At 37.5% G+C, this 13,989-nt stretch overlaps 1 protein-coding gene across 10 annotated transcripts in view; it reads left to right on the top strand.

Moving 5' to 3' along the window:
• Positions 1–4,795: 4,795 nt before the first annotated feature.
• Positions 4,796–13,989, top strand: part of camta1b (calmodulin binding transcription activator 1b) — a 467,764-nt gene continuing 458,570 nt past the window's right edge. For 8 of the 10 annotated variants that reach the window (XM_022682295.2, XM_022682296.2, XM_022682297.2 and 5 more), the window contains exon 1: positions 4,837–4,902. In XM_022682295.2, the coding sequence (XP_022538016.2) occupies positions 4,878–4,902 (25 nt within the window). In that variant the 5' untranslated portion in view covers positions 4,837–4,877. Of the gene's footprint in view, positions 4,903–5,503; positions 6,110–13,989 lie in introns of those variants that run through there. The other 2 variants (XM_022682294.2, XM_015606376.3) reach the window with 2 other exon arrangements.

The following is a 13,989-nucleotide window of genomic DNA, read 5'->3' as shown; positions in this document are numbered from 1 at the left end:
GAATGAGTGGCAACCCTACCTCTATAAAACTAAAATGAAAATGCAAATACCATATTGCATTTTCTTTTTCAAAACATGTGTGAAAATATTATGACAAAATAAACTAAACAAAATAAAATAATTTTTCACTTGAGCACACGTCATATGTAACAAAAATAAAAATAAAATTAAAATTAAAAAGGCTTTTTGTCATTTCATTTCCATTACAATACGGATATTTTACAGTCAGATCTAAATTGAAAAAGCTGATTGTGAAAAGAAAAAAAAGTGCAAAACTGCGTATTATATACTATATATATTTCACCTCTATTGTTGCTACTTCAGGTCCATGCTGCTAACTGCACTATGTAACTTTGGACAAGCAGACAGTACAGAGTTCTTGAGAACTGCAAAATATTGTGGAACGAAAGTCATATTTGTGTACATACCTTTAATATTACTCTATGGCCTCAGTCCACATGCTTTTTTTTTTGCTTTTAGTGACAGTTTTTTATTTACCAGCTTGTGCAGAAAAGTGTGTCCTTTGGGGTGGTCTTAAGTTTGAAAGCACTTTCATTCTGTAGGGGGAACCCAGGAGCAAGAAATACCAGTACAATATAGATAGACATAACACTACTTTAAAAAGCAAGATTGATTGTGATTGATTGATTTTACAAACAATCCAATGCTGTGTTCTTTAATGGTATATTTTACCAGTATTACATCTATAGCACTTGGTTTAATGTTCTCCAGGCTCTTATTAGTGTAGCCTGTCCAGCTGCAAAAACAAACAGCATAAATGTGCCTATGGAATGACATGAATAAAATATCATTGTATACTGATTAGAAATGCAGATCTAATCATACATGTTTTGTTTATTTTATTTATTTGTGATCTGTGATTGAATAAAAAGAATGAAAGTGAGCATTGTTAAACTATGTCATTGAGTTGATCGCTCTACAGTATATGTTCAAAACCTTGGAGACACCTGCTCATCCATCTATCCATCCGAAGTGAATGTTTTGTTTCTTTCCCCCTTGCTTTACGAACAGCATCTACTCCTCAGGGAATGCTTTCCACTGGATGTTGGGAGACATTGCTACAAGGATTTGATTGATGTTATCAAGTAGAGCTTCAGGAAGGTGAGGTGAGGTGAGGTGCTGATGTTCAGTGATTGGATCTGGCGCTCTAACTCATCCCACAGGTATTGGAAGATGGTCTATCACTACACAGAATGCAATTCCATGTGTTATAGCCCAGTGCTGGGGGGTTTATACCCCTCTGGCTGACACTTTATTCTGATTCTGATTTTGATGTGTAAAAATGTAATGCCTGTGTCAGCATTGGGTGCGCCTTAAGATAACTATTGTAACTAGACTGCAGTTCTTGCAGAAACTGTGAGTGTGATAGCAGTGCTGATTTATGGCTGTTGCTAAGATGTTGCTAAGTGGTTGCTAAGGTGTTGCTATGCTATCTGTGGTGGTTGATAAGATGTTGCTAAGTGGTTTTAGATGGATTTAAGGTGTTGCTATAGTGTTGCTAAGGTGTTGCTCTGTGGTTGCTAAAGTGTTGCTATGGTACAATAATAAGACTTAAGATGAACAGTACTGTGATTGCTTACTGCAATCACACTAATAACTGTATATGGTGTATCTGGATACTTTTGGATGTACTGTATACTTTTGAAGTCTGTGCACTCTCTTCTGTATTCAATAGGGATTTTGTGAAATACCCAGAAAGGTTCCTCTGTAATAACAGCACCTTGTTTCAACACTTTTCCCTGTAGAGACAGAAGCTGAGTCAACATTACAAGGTTCGGAATTTCGCGGCCCTTTCCCATACATCATATTGTCATACATTATCATTTCGAGTTGAAGAAAACTCCCGAGAACAGCTCAGCGTTATTTCCCTGAACCAATTGAATTCGCTGTGATTTCAGGAGTACTCCTGTATCCCTCCTCCACCAGAATTGCACATTACAAATGTCACAGCATATTAGCAGCTCTGGTTATGGGCTGCTGTTTGAATTAGGCTGTGCTAACACATGGGAAGGAGTAGGTAGACTTGTTCTTTTTCCAGCTCTCACCGGGCATCTCACACCCTTTAACAGGATTAGAGAGAGAGAGAGAGAGAGACAGAGAGAGGAAGCAGTAGAAAGAAGTGTGGGACATATGGTCGCACAGGACAGGAGCTTATAAGTCATTCAGACCAGTGTGCCAGATATTATGGGATGTTATAGCTGGATAATATGGCCAAAATGTATATCACAATACAGTTCTTATTTTTTGTCTTCATGAAATGAATGAATATGTCCATGAAACATGCCCTGTAATGATTATCAGTCAGCGACAGGTGCTGTAAATGGTATATTGAAATATCTGTTCAAAATCTTATCACCATTACGGAAACATTTTCTCTCATAATGTACAATACCATCCAAATGTCTGATCACACCTTCTCACACCTTCTTTTCAGTGTTTTTATTTTTTTTTTTTTCCAACATGGCAAATGAACACTGAGGTCATCCATACTATGACGTAACATAAAAGTATTGTTAAAGTGTTTAACTAACCAAAATACTCTGTAAAGCATTTAGGGGGCTCTATTTGCGGTGCTGTTAACTTGCATAATTTTTGTTAAACACTTTTTTGTTTAGTAAATAATTGCATATATTTTTATTCGTAGTTTGGATGACTTTTGTATTTATCTACAATGCACAATGATTTTTGTAGGTGTGTCCAAACTTTTGACTGGTACTGTAAATTGATCATAAGGGACATTTACTTATATAGTATTATCATAAAGCAGAATATTCTTCTTAAAACATGATTATGATGATATTTGATGATCATTTAAGTACTTTTCAACATTTAGAAAGTCTGTTGAATATGATTTAATACCAATATCTATTAAATGTATATAAAATGTTTTTATTATTAAGAAAAATGTTTTGGAATCTGCAGACGTATAACATATAAAATATCGGGATTGGCCCACACCTCCCAATTTTTTTGTCTCTCATTCGATGTGTTCAATTTCGTCCCAGGGACTTTCATTACCAGTTATTATGCAGCAGTGTAGACTTCACATGATACCTCCAGTATTGGGAAAATGAAAGCTAGCATGTTCTAGCATATTATTGAACTGGTGCTATTGGTAGATCTTTGGAGGGATGAATGAATGTGCTTGTAGGAGAACAATATTTTTACTTTTGTTACTTCAGGTCATGAGGGGTGATGAGGGAAGGTCATCCTATCCACAGAGAGAGGCCAGTTTGGCTGTTCTACTTTATTGACTACCAGCTATGGGTGGATGTGACAACCAGGTTGATAGGGTCAATAAGGTCAATTTACAGTTAGAGCTCTCTCTCTCTATATATATATATGTTGCATTTAAATATTGCATTCATTATTTCATGCTTTTTATGAGTATGAGAAAAAACATGAATAGGTAGAAAACATTATTGGAGGAATTACTGTGACAGAGTGAAAGAAAGTGGTGGAGAGGGGCAGCTCTGGCTGAGTGTGAACGGATAGCAGTGGAGAAGTGGAGCTGTCCTTTCAGCACCATCCTGCTTCAGCACTGAACAGCGCTCAGCAGCCCAGCCTCCACAGATCCAGATCCACATCATTTCTTTTTGTAGAGCTGCTGACCATACTCAAGGACATTCTGTGGCAGAGCTACAATTTAGAGACTCTGCAGTACAGTAACTGACGCTTTACTTATACAGACGCTGAGAAGAATCAGTGCTAGTTCATTAAGTGTCTAAAAAAAGTGTAAAAAAATCTCTCTCCATTCTCTTGCTCTCTCTTTCTATTAAGCAGCATAAGGTTCATGTGCTATATGTTATATGTCCTTGCATAGGTAAAGTAAGTGGTCTGAGGAGGTAGTTAATACACTTCACAAATTCACAAAAGCTACCTTTAAACACAAACACACTTGTCTTTATTTATATTTGCAGTGATAGACTGTTGTTAGGTGTATCATGGTATGAAAACAAACGGTTATCATACTTTGTACATTTATTTAATCCTGTTTTGGAATAAAAAAGGCAACAATTCTTAATGAGAACAGAGACATTTCACATATTCATAAGAGGAGAAATTGTGAAATATTGTATACTGTGTAGGCCTGCAGTGATTAGTTGTCATAATTGACAGAAGCTCTGCTGAAAGGAGGCATAAAATTGACAAATCGAATTGATTAATACAATTGACTATCTGAATTGACTAATTGAACTGACTAATCGAATTGACTCTCTCTCTCTTACCTCCTTATTTCCATCGTCCACTTGTCCTTAGCACAGTGCACGCTTTGTGTTATATTTCAAATGTCATTATTTTGAGATGAAAGCGGAAATAAACATTGACTGTTCAAATCAACTATTTGAATCGACTAATCGAATCGACTTATTGAATTGACTAATTGGGAAAAAATGCAAAAATGACCATTTGCTGCAACCCAAATACTGTTGTACCATAAATATACACTCTGATGTTTTGTATAGTCAATATAGTATCGTTGCAACATTTCGACATTTGTTGCACTTTAAAAAAAAAGAAGGTATTATATGTATTTTTTTTCTGCTAATAAGCAGATCTAAATCGTAATCTAATTTTTGTATACTACAACCCCCCATATCTCTATCTCTCTCATTCTCTATCTTTCTCTCTCTCTCTCTCTCTCTCTCTCTCTCGCTCTCTCTCTATCTCTCTCTCTTTCACCTACCTACCCTTCCTCCCCCCTTATCTCCATCCTCCACTTGCCCTCACCACCGTGCACGCGCGTGTACTCCCCCCCCCCCCCCCCCTCTCTCTCTCTCTCTCTCTCTCTCCCATCACCCCCCCTTCCCGGTCGCGAGGAGGAGGAGGAGGAGGATGTGGCGCGCGGAGGGGAAATGGCTGCCGAAAACAAGCCGGAAGGTAAGAGAGAAATAACAGGATTATTATTGTTATTCTGCGGGTTTTTGGAGACTTCTTTTTGAGCGCATCCCGTTCCGCGAGCCCCAGCGGTCCGGATGAAAGCAGGGACGGAGCGCGAGCGCGAGTGACACCGGAACCAGAGACATTTTTACCCCCTCCTTCTCTCTCTCTCTCTCTCTCTCTCTCCCTCTCTCTCTCTTACTCTCACTCTCTCTCTCTCCATCTCATGTTTATCACGAAATAGCTGATGAGAGAGAGTACAAACCCAGCTCCAGCTAGCCCGCCTGTATGGCAGTTAGTTAGTTAGCCAGGCTAGTGAGCTGGGGGGCTTTAAAAGGGGGTCGTTTTTAGGCTTTTAGGGGGTCTTGGCTTTAATTTTTGTATATTAGCTAACTGGCTATTCGCTTCGATAGAGGGGGACGGCAATGTTTTCAATCCTAACTAGGAGCTGAGCTCATAAGCAGCCCAAATAAGCTAGAAAGGGAGCTAGGGCTTCTCTCTCTCTCTCTCTCTTACTCTCTCTCTTTTTTTCTCTCTCTCTCCCTTGCTAATGATGTGAAGTGGGATTCCTTCACACCGATAGCTAAGGCTAGCTAATCCTTCCTTCCTTCCTCTTCCTTTCTATTTCTTTTTCTATTTTCTCTTGTTTTTATATTAATTTCTATTTATTTTGTATCATTTTAATCTTTAAACTGAGCCTATATTGTATAATCAAAGTGATAAGAAAAAAGAAAGGCGATAAACTGTGTGTGTGTGTGTATGTGTTAGTGTGTGTTTATATATATAGTGTGTGTATATATTTATATTTATATATATCTATATATACAGCTATATATGTGTGTATACGTGTAAGTGTGTGTATGTTTCAAACGCGAGAATATACTCTAAAAAAGCAAACGTGATTGATTTATTATTAAGCTATTATTTTATTATTTTCTTTTTTACCACCCATAAAAACTCACGACTGTTCGAGCTAACCAGCAGAGGAGCTGCTATTTTGAGTTTTTCCAAAAAAATATATAAATATATTTTTTAAATATTTTTTTTCGCTGTTCCGAAAACTATATCAGCAGTTTGTCGCGAGCAGCGCCTGCGAGCCGTTGCTTAGGGTTACAGCGCGAGAACGACGATTGGTGTTGTGCACGCGCGCCGCCGCCGCTCTCCCCTCTCCTCCGCTGGAATTCCACTAAAGGCAGCAAAATGAAAGGTAACGCTAATTTATAAACATATTTAACATATAAAACACGCTTAAAACGATGTAATTGCACGTAAGAACAGATTAATGTGATAAATAACAGCATTAGAAGTGAGCACTGAAAACACTGAGTCGTGTTTTAATCTGCTTAGAGCGCTAGAACGGATTTTAAAGCGAGTTTAAATTGGGATTTAGTGTAAACAATCGCTTAATACTTATAACTTAGTGTAAGTATAGGTTAATTAGCTTAGCTTAGCTTAATTTAGTAACGTTAGTGATCTTAATTTACGTCAGTGTATGCTTTAATTAGCATTGAAACTTCTTTTAAAACCTTTTTAGCGTTTATGGATTGTTTAGCTCTATCTTATATTTATATATTTACCTAGCTTACATATTTATATGTAATGTAAGCTGGTTATATTACCTACTTAGCCTTAGCTAAACTGCTTGAACTTGCTTTGTAGTCTTTTTTAAGATAAAGATACCGAAAAAGATAAAACTATATACCTACCTAACTAAAAAGTGGGTGTTTTTTTATTTTATTTTGCTGGCTTATATTGGTTTATAGTTTGTGGCTATAAATAGCTTTTTTTTTTACTTATCTGGTGTTCTCTTAATGTTTGAGCTCTTTGTCAATCTGTGCTCTTATAGTGTACATTTATAGGTCAGGCTCAGAGTGAATATAAGGTAATTGAGTTAAAAAAATGCAATTTACACTTTTGTAAAGCTTAAACTAATTTTAACATCAAGCTCAAATTGTATAATGCACCAGCACCAGAGGAAAACTAAGAGTTAACTATTACCATTAAAAGCACATTAAAAAAATGTGCAGTGACGTCAACCTAAGTAGTTAGCACATATCAATAGGTAACAAAACTCAAGAGAACACCTGAACTTAAAGCTGTTCTTGCTTGTTTGTGTGAATAACTGTAGACTGAAAAAGAATACTGGGACCTTAACTGACAAACCTTAATGCTTAATGGTGTTTGATTGAAACAGCCACGAGATGGAGACAAATTAGCATGATCCACGTGTTTCAAAATAGGAGAAAGTTCACATGTACACTCTTTCTGATATATAGATGACATAGGTTATATGATTTTATTTGAGTTTAAATGAAAAAAGGTAATGCCCACATGAAATAAGAGTGAATGCTGAAAAGAAGAGTTTATTTAAAGTGCTGGAGCAGAGTAAGAATGACGTGACGTGTGTTTGTTGTATTTCTATTCAGATAAGCAAGGAATGAAGCTAGTGCACAATACAACTTACATTTTGTCAGCATTTAGTGCTTCAATCAGCTGTTTTTTGAAGTGCCACAGGCAGCCTGTGTATGGAAGCACCACCAGGAGGTGGTATCGAGCTGCTGAAATGAATCATCCATCTGGTATACAGAAGGATAGATAACTCAGCTTGTATTCTAATTCTGTCAAAGTGACGATTTTGTGTTGTGTTGTGCAGGCTGGTGGAGGTTTGTCTTCTTCATATATTGCGTGTCCACTGCATTTAGTGGCATACTGCCGAGACAGACAGAAAGAGGCACATTTGTTTAGTTCTCTTAGCCCTAGGCTGTTTACTACATGGCAAGCCTCATTGTCAAGGCTTGAGGCTTGAGTGTGTTGAAAAGGCTGGCCAAGTGCTGAAGGCTGAGTCGGCCAGAAACAGTTAGAGGAGGGAAAAAAAATAACTTTCGGCGAATGACCAATGACTCTGGTGACACCTATTCATTTATCTGGTGCTCAACCTGGATAATGGTACTTTTCGTGTCGCTGCTGTATGCGCCTGTGGGAAAATGTGTCATGTTAATGTAGCTTAAGGAACGTCGAGGAACAGTAGGATACCGTGCTATTTTTACTTTCGGAAAGCTGCCATATAGCGGCAGAGACCTCTTTTGACCCTCGCAGTCGGAAACTGTGTCACGCATTTATATCCATCAGTCTTTTGCTCTCGTTGAGTTTCCTGTATCTCGCAGTCCGGCTCTTTTTCTCACACAGGAAGTGTATTCTCTAGTGGTTCTTGCCAGCAGTGGCAGGTTACATGCAAGGATGTGCTTGTACAGCATTCCCCTTCATCCCTTAGATGTTTTTAGAGCTGTGTTCTGGGATGTATCATGGCTGAAAAGACTCTACATCATTTCCTATGACTTATCGTGCCTTTTGCTCTGCATCCGGCCTGTCAGTTCTGTTATTGTTACTGTCCAGCACATGTCCTTTTCCATGTGCTGCAGTAAAGCTGCACAATATATAATTCCTTAATCATTATTGTGATAATCAGTCCTTAAGTTATAACATGTGAAATGTAAATGAGCTCATATTGGTGTGTATTGACGTGTATCAGGTTTTGAGCCAATAAGGCTGGATGAGATATTAGAGGGCAAAGAAAGAAGGAATCCCATTTAGTCATGTAATGGAAATGTTATGCTATTAGCTGTATTTCTTAGGTATTAATTTGTATATTTTAGGTAGATTAATAAATCTCAAATTGAAACAAGTAATTTAAAAACCTTAGTAGTTTTTTAATAAAAAAAATACATTGGTATAAATATTGCCTGATATTTAACATTTTGAAGGGTAAATGAGAATCGAGAAAAAGAGAACAGATGGTATCGTTCCACCTCCCTCCAGTTTTACTGTGAGCTCAGAACAACATCCTGACCAATCACAGATGTTCCTTAAAGGAGTTTGGATGAGTCAGGCATCCATTTACATAACACAGCAAGACTGAATAATTGCAACACAACAAAATAACACAGGACACATTACCCACATTAAAGGTTAAATAAATTGTGTTTCATTGCGTGTATATTAAAATGCATACCACAGCAATGTTATAGTTATAGATATATGACTGCAGATCTATACTTCTGAAATAGTGTTTTTTTTTTTTTGTAAAAGTGTCTATTTGAAGTCTTAAATCTTTCTATGCATGGTCAATGGTTATTTTTTATGATGGACAAATAAATACTATAAATTATTTACCCTGACATGCCTTAACTTATTGGATACTCACCTCAGGGGATGGCTTGAAATAACCCACATCTGTATAAGTTGGGAGGTGTTAACTTGTAAATATCCTGTGGCCAGCATGCTTAGGACTGGGTGGTGTAAATTATAACAAGTTCGAGTGAGGTCTGATGCCAGTGGGTGCCAGAGGGATGAGATAAATTTCTGTTCCAACAATGTTCTGGAATTTAACGTTACTATATCATCATACTATGTCATGTGTGAAACAAAAATATATTATCAGAGCTATTACCACGCACAGCAGACAGTGCAGTGGGTGGTAATAATTGTGACCGGCAGCATCTGGCTAAAATTGTCCATGCAAAGAGACTAGCTACTCCAGCATAAATCACATTCACATTCAATGCTTGCAATATAACATCTGGCTCAAATGTGTCTCCTCTGGCTCAAATATGACCACCTATTGAAGAGGTTTGAGTGATTGGATTTGTAGCTGTTTTAAATAAATCTTGAGTGTGTTTACAGTAGCATTTTATGTGGCTTGGCCTAATTCAGATTTAATTCATGATACTCAAGATGCATTAAATGATCAAGTGCTTGTATTGGAATCTGTTTTAAAAATGTAATGAGTGCGGTTACACTTGCATTTATATTATTCAGATATAATCAATATGAACAGGTGTAAATAGGTCTAGGGATCTTTGTGCTAAACAATATATTTAAATGTGTCTCTATCCAGAGTAGTACTGTCCTAATTCTACCTCTAAACACATATTCCTATTTCCAGACTGATAATCACCTCAATAGGAAAAAACATAGTTGTTTTTGGACTCCTTATTTTGGTAAAATATCACTATAATGTGACTCTTTCTACAAAATGCACTACATACACACACACTAGCACACACACACACACACACACACACACACACACACACACACACACACACACACACACACACAGACATGCACATACATACTGCTAGCTTCCCCTGTGCTGGAAATGATGCCGCTTAACCCATATATCTTCCACACATCAAAGTCACATCCCTCCGAATATCAGGGGGGTGAAATCTTAAGGCAATTGCTGTGGTGTAAAAATGAACTCCGCGGGGAATTTGATCAGCGCTGGCTTGACAAACAGCGGCCGTTGTTGATAGCAAAACTTATCAGCTTCTCATCTCTCTGATATAACTGGAGCTGCCCCTCAGATTGTGCTGGGTGAATCAGCTATGCAATTTTGTTCAGCTAATTGAATTTAGTGAGGCTGCTATGGATTAAAAGATGGCTTCTCTCCCTCTCTCTCTCTCTCTCTTTCTATCTCTCCCTATCTCTCCCTCTCTCTCTCTCTCTCCCTCTCTCTCTTTCTCTCTCTCTCTCTCTCTCTCTCTCTCTCTCTTCACCTGCCTCTGAGAGCCCTGTGTTAAAGAACTGATTTCATGGATTGATTCAGGCAACCGGAGGGAGAGGGCGCAGTAGAGCGGATCCAGCAGAGCGTCTGCTCTGGCCGTCGCTGTTAGAGGGCCAGCGTGTAAGAAATTGAATAGTGTGTTCAGCGGTGACCAGATAGGCAAACAAAAGAGGCAGAATGGAGTGCCAGGAAAGAGAATTGTACAAAATACCCACAGGCTACAATCTGTCTGTGTCTCAAATTGCCTATAAAGTTTTGTTGGACGGTGATTTTCAGAACTAGATTGGTCAGGAATCTTTGAAGACTTTCATGTGCCTCAGCAATGTGCACCTGCACTGTTAAATATAAAATTAGGTACAGCATGGTTGTTTGGTGGAGCTTGAGCTTTAATTGATGTAAAACCTTTTTAAATAGTTTTGTAGAGGGTATTAAGAAAAGGAGCATTTGAAAGATTTTTAAGAGGGGCATGTTTGTAGCATTGATAGCTCAATCTAAAGAACCTTGTTCTGGTACATTTATTCCTTATATTGCTTTTCGCAATATTTCACCATAATCCTCAAAAAAGTAGCTCTGAAAGATTTTGTTTTGCAAAGTAATACATTGCAGGTATGTTTTTTGAAGTTTTTTAGCAGCTGCTCCATTAGGAATAGTCTAGTTTTCTCGTTGGAGGTCTGATGTATCGCTGTTTGCCAACTGATCATTAATCCCCATGCATATGTAATAGGTTGATGATGGAGTGAAATCCATTTGACTGTGCAGTGTGGTACAATTCAAATAGCTGCATTAACGTCAAGGAGCAGAAACATCAAGTTCCAGTTGATCTTTTAACCTTCAGGCTTTGCAAAACTGATTAGATGTTTATATCTAGACGTGCTTTGTTGTCCATGCATTAGAACTGAATGTACTCCGACTCTGCTTAAAGCTTGTAGCTTATAACTTATCCATTCAGAACAATTATTGCTGAAAAATGCCTTTTCATTCCTTTTTAAATAAGACTTCAAATAAGGCTACATACTGCTTAGTTTGGCTACAGTCACACAGCTGGTAAAAGTGGTGCAAACCTGATATTTTCCATCGCATGTGACACAGATGTGTTATCTGTGTGGCAGTTTGGACGCCATAAAACACACTGAATCTAATAATTCAGTTCTGATTTGGATACATGTTTGATATGTTGGAATGTGACATGGAGTTCATGTGACATTTACATCAATCCAGGTAAAAAATTGTTGATGAGAGAGGAAAATGGACAATAGCAGTGAGGAAGATTTTTAGTAGTAGTGTAAAGAGTGAGTCAAAAAAAGAAGAAGAAGCTTTAAAACATTGTTCAAAGAAAATAAATGAATAATGTGTCATTTCACAGCAAGCTTAAGTTAATTCCTGGTGTTAGAGACTGGAACCCTTGATGACTTCTGTGCAGCTGGAGGAGATGAAACTGAAACTTCACTTGAAGCGATGCCCTTTTGCACATCCACGTCAGTTTAGGAACATGAGCAGTTAAGACAAATATGGGATATAGCTTACATTAAAAAGAAATAGGGCTGGTCTATATGGCAAAAATATTATATTATAATATTTATCACAAAACATTAGATTGCAAACAGAATGTAGCAATGTAGCTGAATGTAGTGACAGATTCTGAAGGACAACAATTCAAATGTAGTTTCATACTGTGTACAGAGACTTCAGTACTCAAAATGTACTGAAGTTAATCCAATAAATTGAGCATGCTGTTGGGTCAGTGTTCTCAAAGCACTGATGATATCTTTAAAATGTTTTAAGATGTGTGATTGTTGATACAATAAAAAACATATATCAAGATGCAATAAAATATTATGTTATTGGCCACTTCTGGTGTCCACTCAGATTTGAGAAGCCTTTACCTGCTGTGTGAACATAGTTCTCAGGAAGCCAGTATTGAGTAACATTGTGTTACACACATAACATCATGTTTCATTTGTGTGGGATGCATAAGTATATTAAAATACTTTGCAGTGAAGCGTGGTGGAGCAGAATCTCTCCCAAGCAATTTCTAAGAGCAAAGAATAAAGCGTCCATTCCAAACAGTGTGTAAATGTGTTCATATGGAAAGATATCAAGCTGTTAGTATTCAGAGTGGCGTCTAGTAATGCTGTTCAATTGAAAGTTTGAACACTTCTGCACATTGGCTGCCAACCAAGGGTGGTGTGTTGATTCTGTTGTTTTTTTGTGCTTAAGTTAAGCTGGACTGAGATGACTTGTTTTATGTTAAACACTTGTCCGGGCAATCTATCAAAAAATTATCTAAACCAACATTTGGAACCTGTAACCAATGTAATATGTTGGGTTTGAAAAAATGAGGTCAGCTGACTACCTGAATATAATGAATATAGACCAGGTTCTTCCATCAATGGATTTATTTTTTCTTTCCTGATGGCACGGCCATAATTCCAAGATGACAATGACAGGATTCATGGGTCTGGAATTGTGAAAGAGTTCAGGGTTCAGGGAGCATGAGATCATCATTTTCACACATGGATTGAGAGAGTTCACCACAGAGTCCAGACCTTAACCTCATTGAGAATCTTTGGGATGTGCTGGAGAAGACTTTGTGCAGTGGTCAGACTCTACCATCACCAACGCATCTTGAAAAATGAATGTAACACTGGATTCAAATAAATCTTGTGACATTGCAGAAGCTTATAGAAAAAATGCCACAGTGAATGCATGCCACGATCAAAGCTAAGGGCGGTCCAACCAAATATTAGAGTGTGACCTTTGTTTTGGTGCCGACTGTTTTTTTTTGGCCAGGCAGTGTATGTAATCATGTGACTCCACCTTGTCCAGTCTGCAACATGGAAACAACATGGAGGAGAACTCAAACACTGAGCCAGTTGAGCAATTAGAGTACAGTTTTGATTGGGAGCTGCTCCTACACTGCTGTGTATGGTATGTTCTATGTTCTGACAGATGCACTTAGCACCAAAGCTAACAAATAACTGATTGCGTACCATACATAGTATGGTAATTCCTAGTAATTATCAAGTTGTTATTTTATCAAACTTCCTCAGGTGCTGAATGATGTACTGGGGCTAGTGCTGTGCGATATGGAAAAAATCATATATCATGATATGGAATTTTATTTTATATATCACGATAATTATATATATCGTGATATATCACATTTAAGTAGTCATTTAATGTTTATTCTTCAAAAAATATATCAATAGCATTGCTTACTTTTTTCCAACTTTATTTCAAAGTGACATTAAACCAAACTTTCACAAATGAGAATTACTACCTTTTAGTGCAGCAATATATATGTTTCAAATAAAACAGATGAGGTAGATGCAGTCGTTATTTTTTTCTAAAGAACAATGCGTCTCCATTGTTCAGCTCTCATGAGTTTAATAACGTAAAGCATGTCGCAAACCGGCGTGTCCGCGCGTGTCCATCAAATAACATAAAGCAGCATCATGTCGCAAAACCACATTATGAAGCTTTTTTTGCGAAGATTATTTTATTATCACTTATATAAACCG

The sequence above is a fragment of the Astyanax mexicanus genome, chromosome 24 (assembly GCF_023375975.1).
Source record: "Astyanax mexicanus isolate ESR-SI-001 chromosome 24, AstMex3_surface, whole genome shotgun sequence".
Taxonomy (NCBI): Eukaryota; Metazoa; Chordata; class Actinopteri; order Characiformes; family Acestrorhamphidae; genus Astyanax; species Astyanax mexicanus.
The sequence above is the reverse complement of the archived record's forward strand: the minus strand, read 5'-3'. Positions and strand labels throughout refer to the sequence as shown.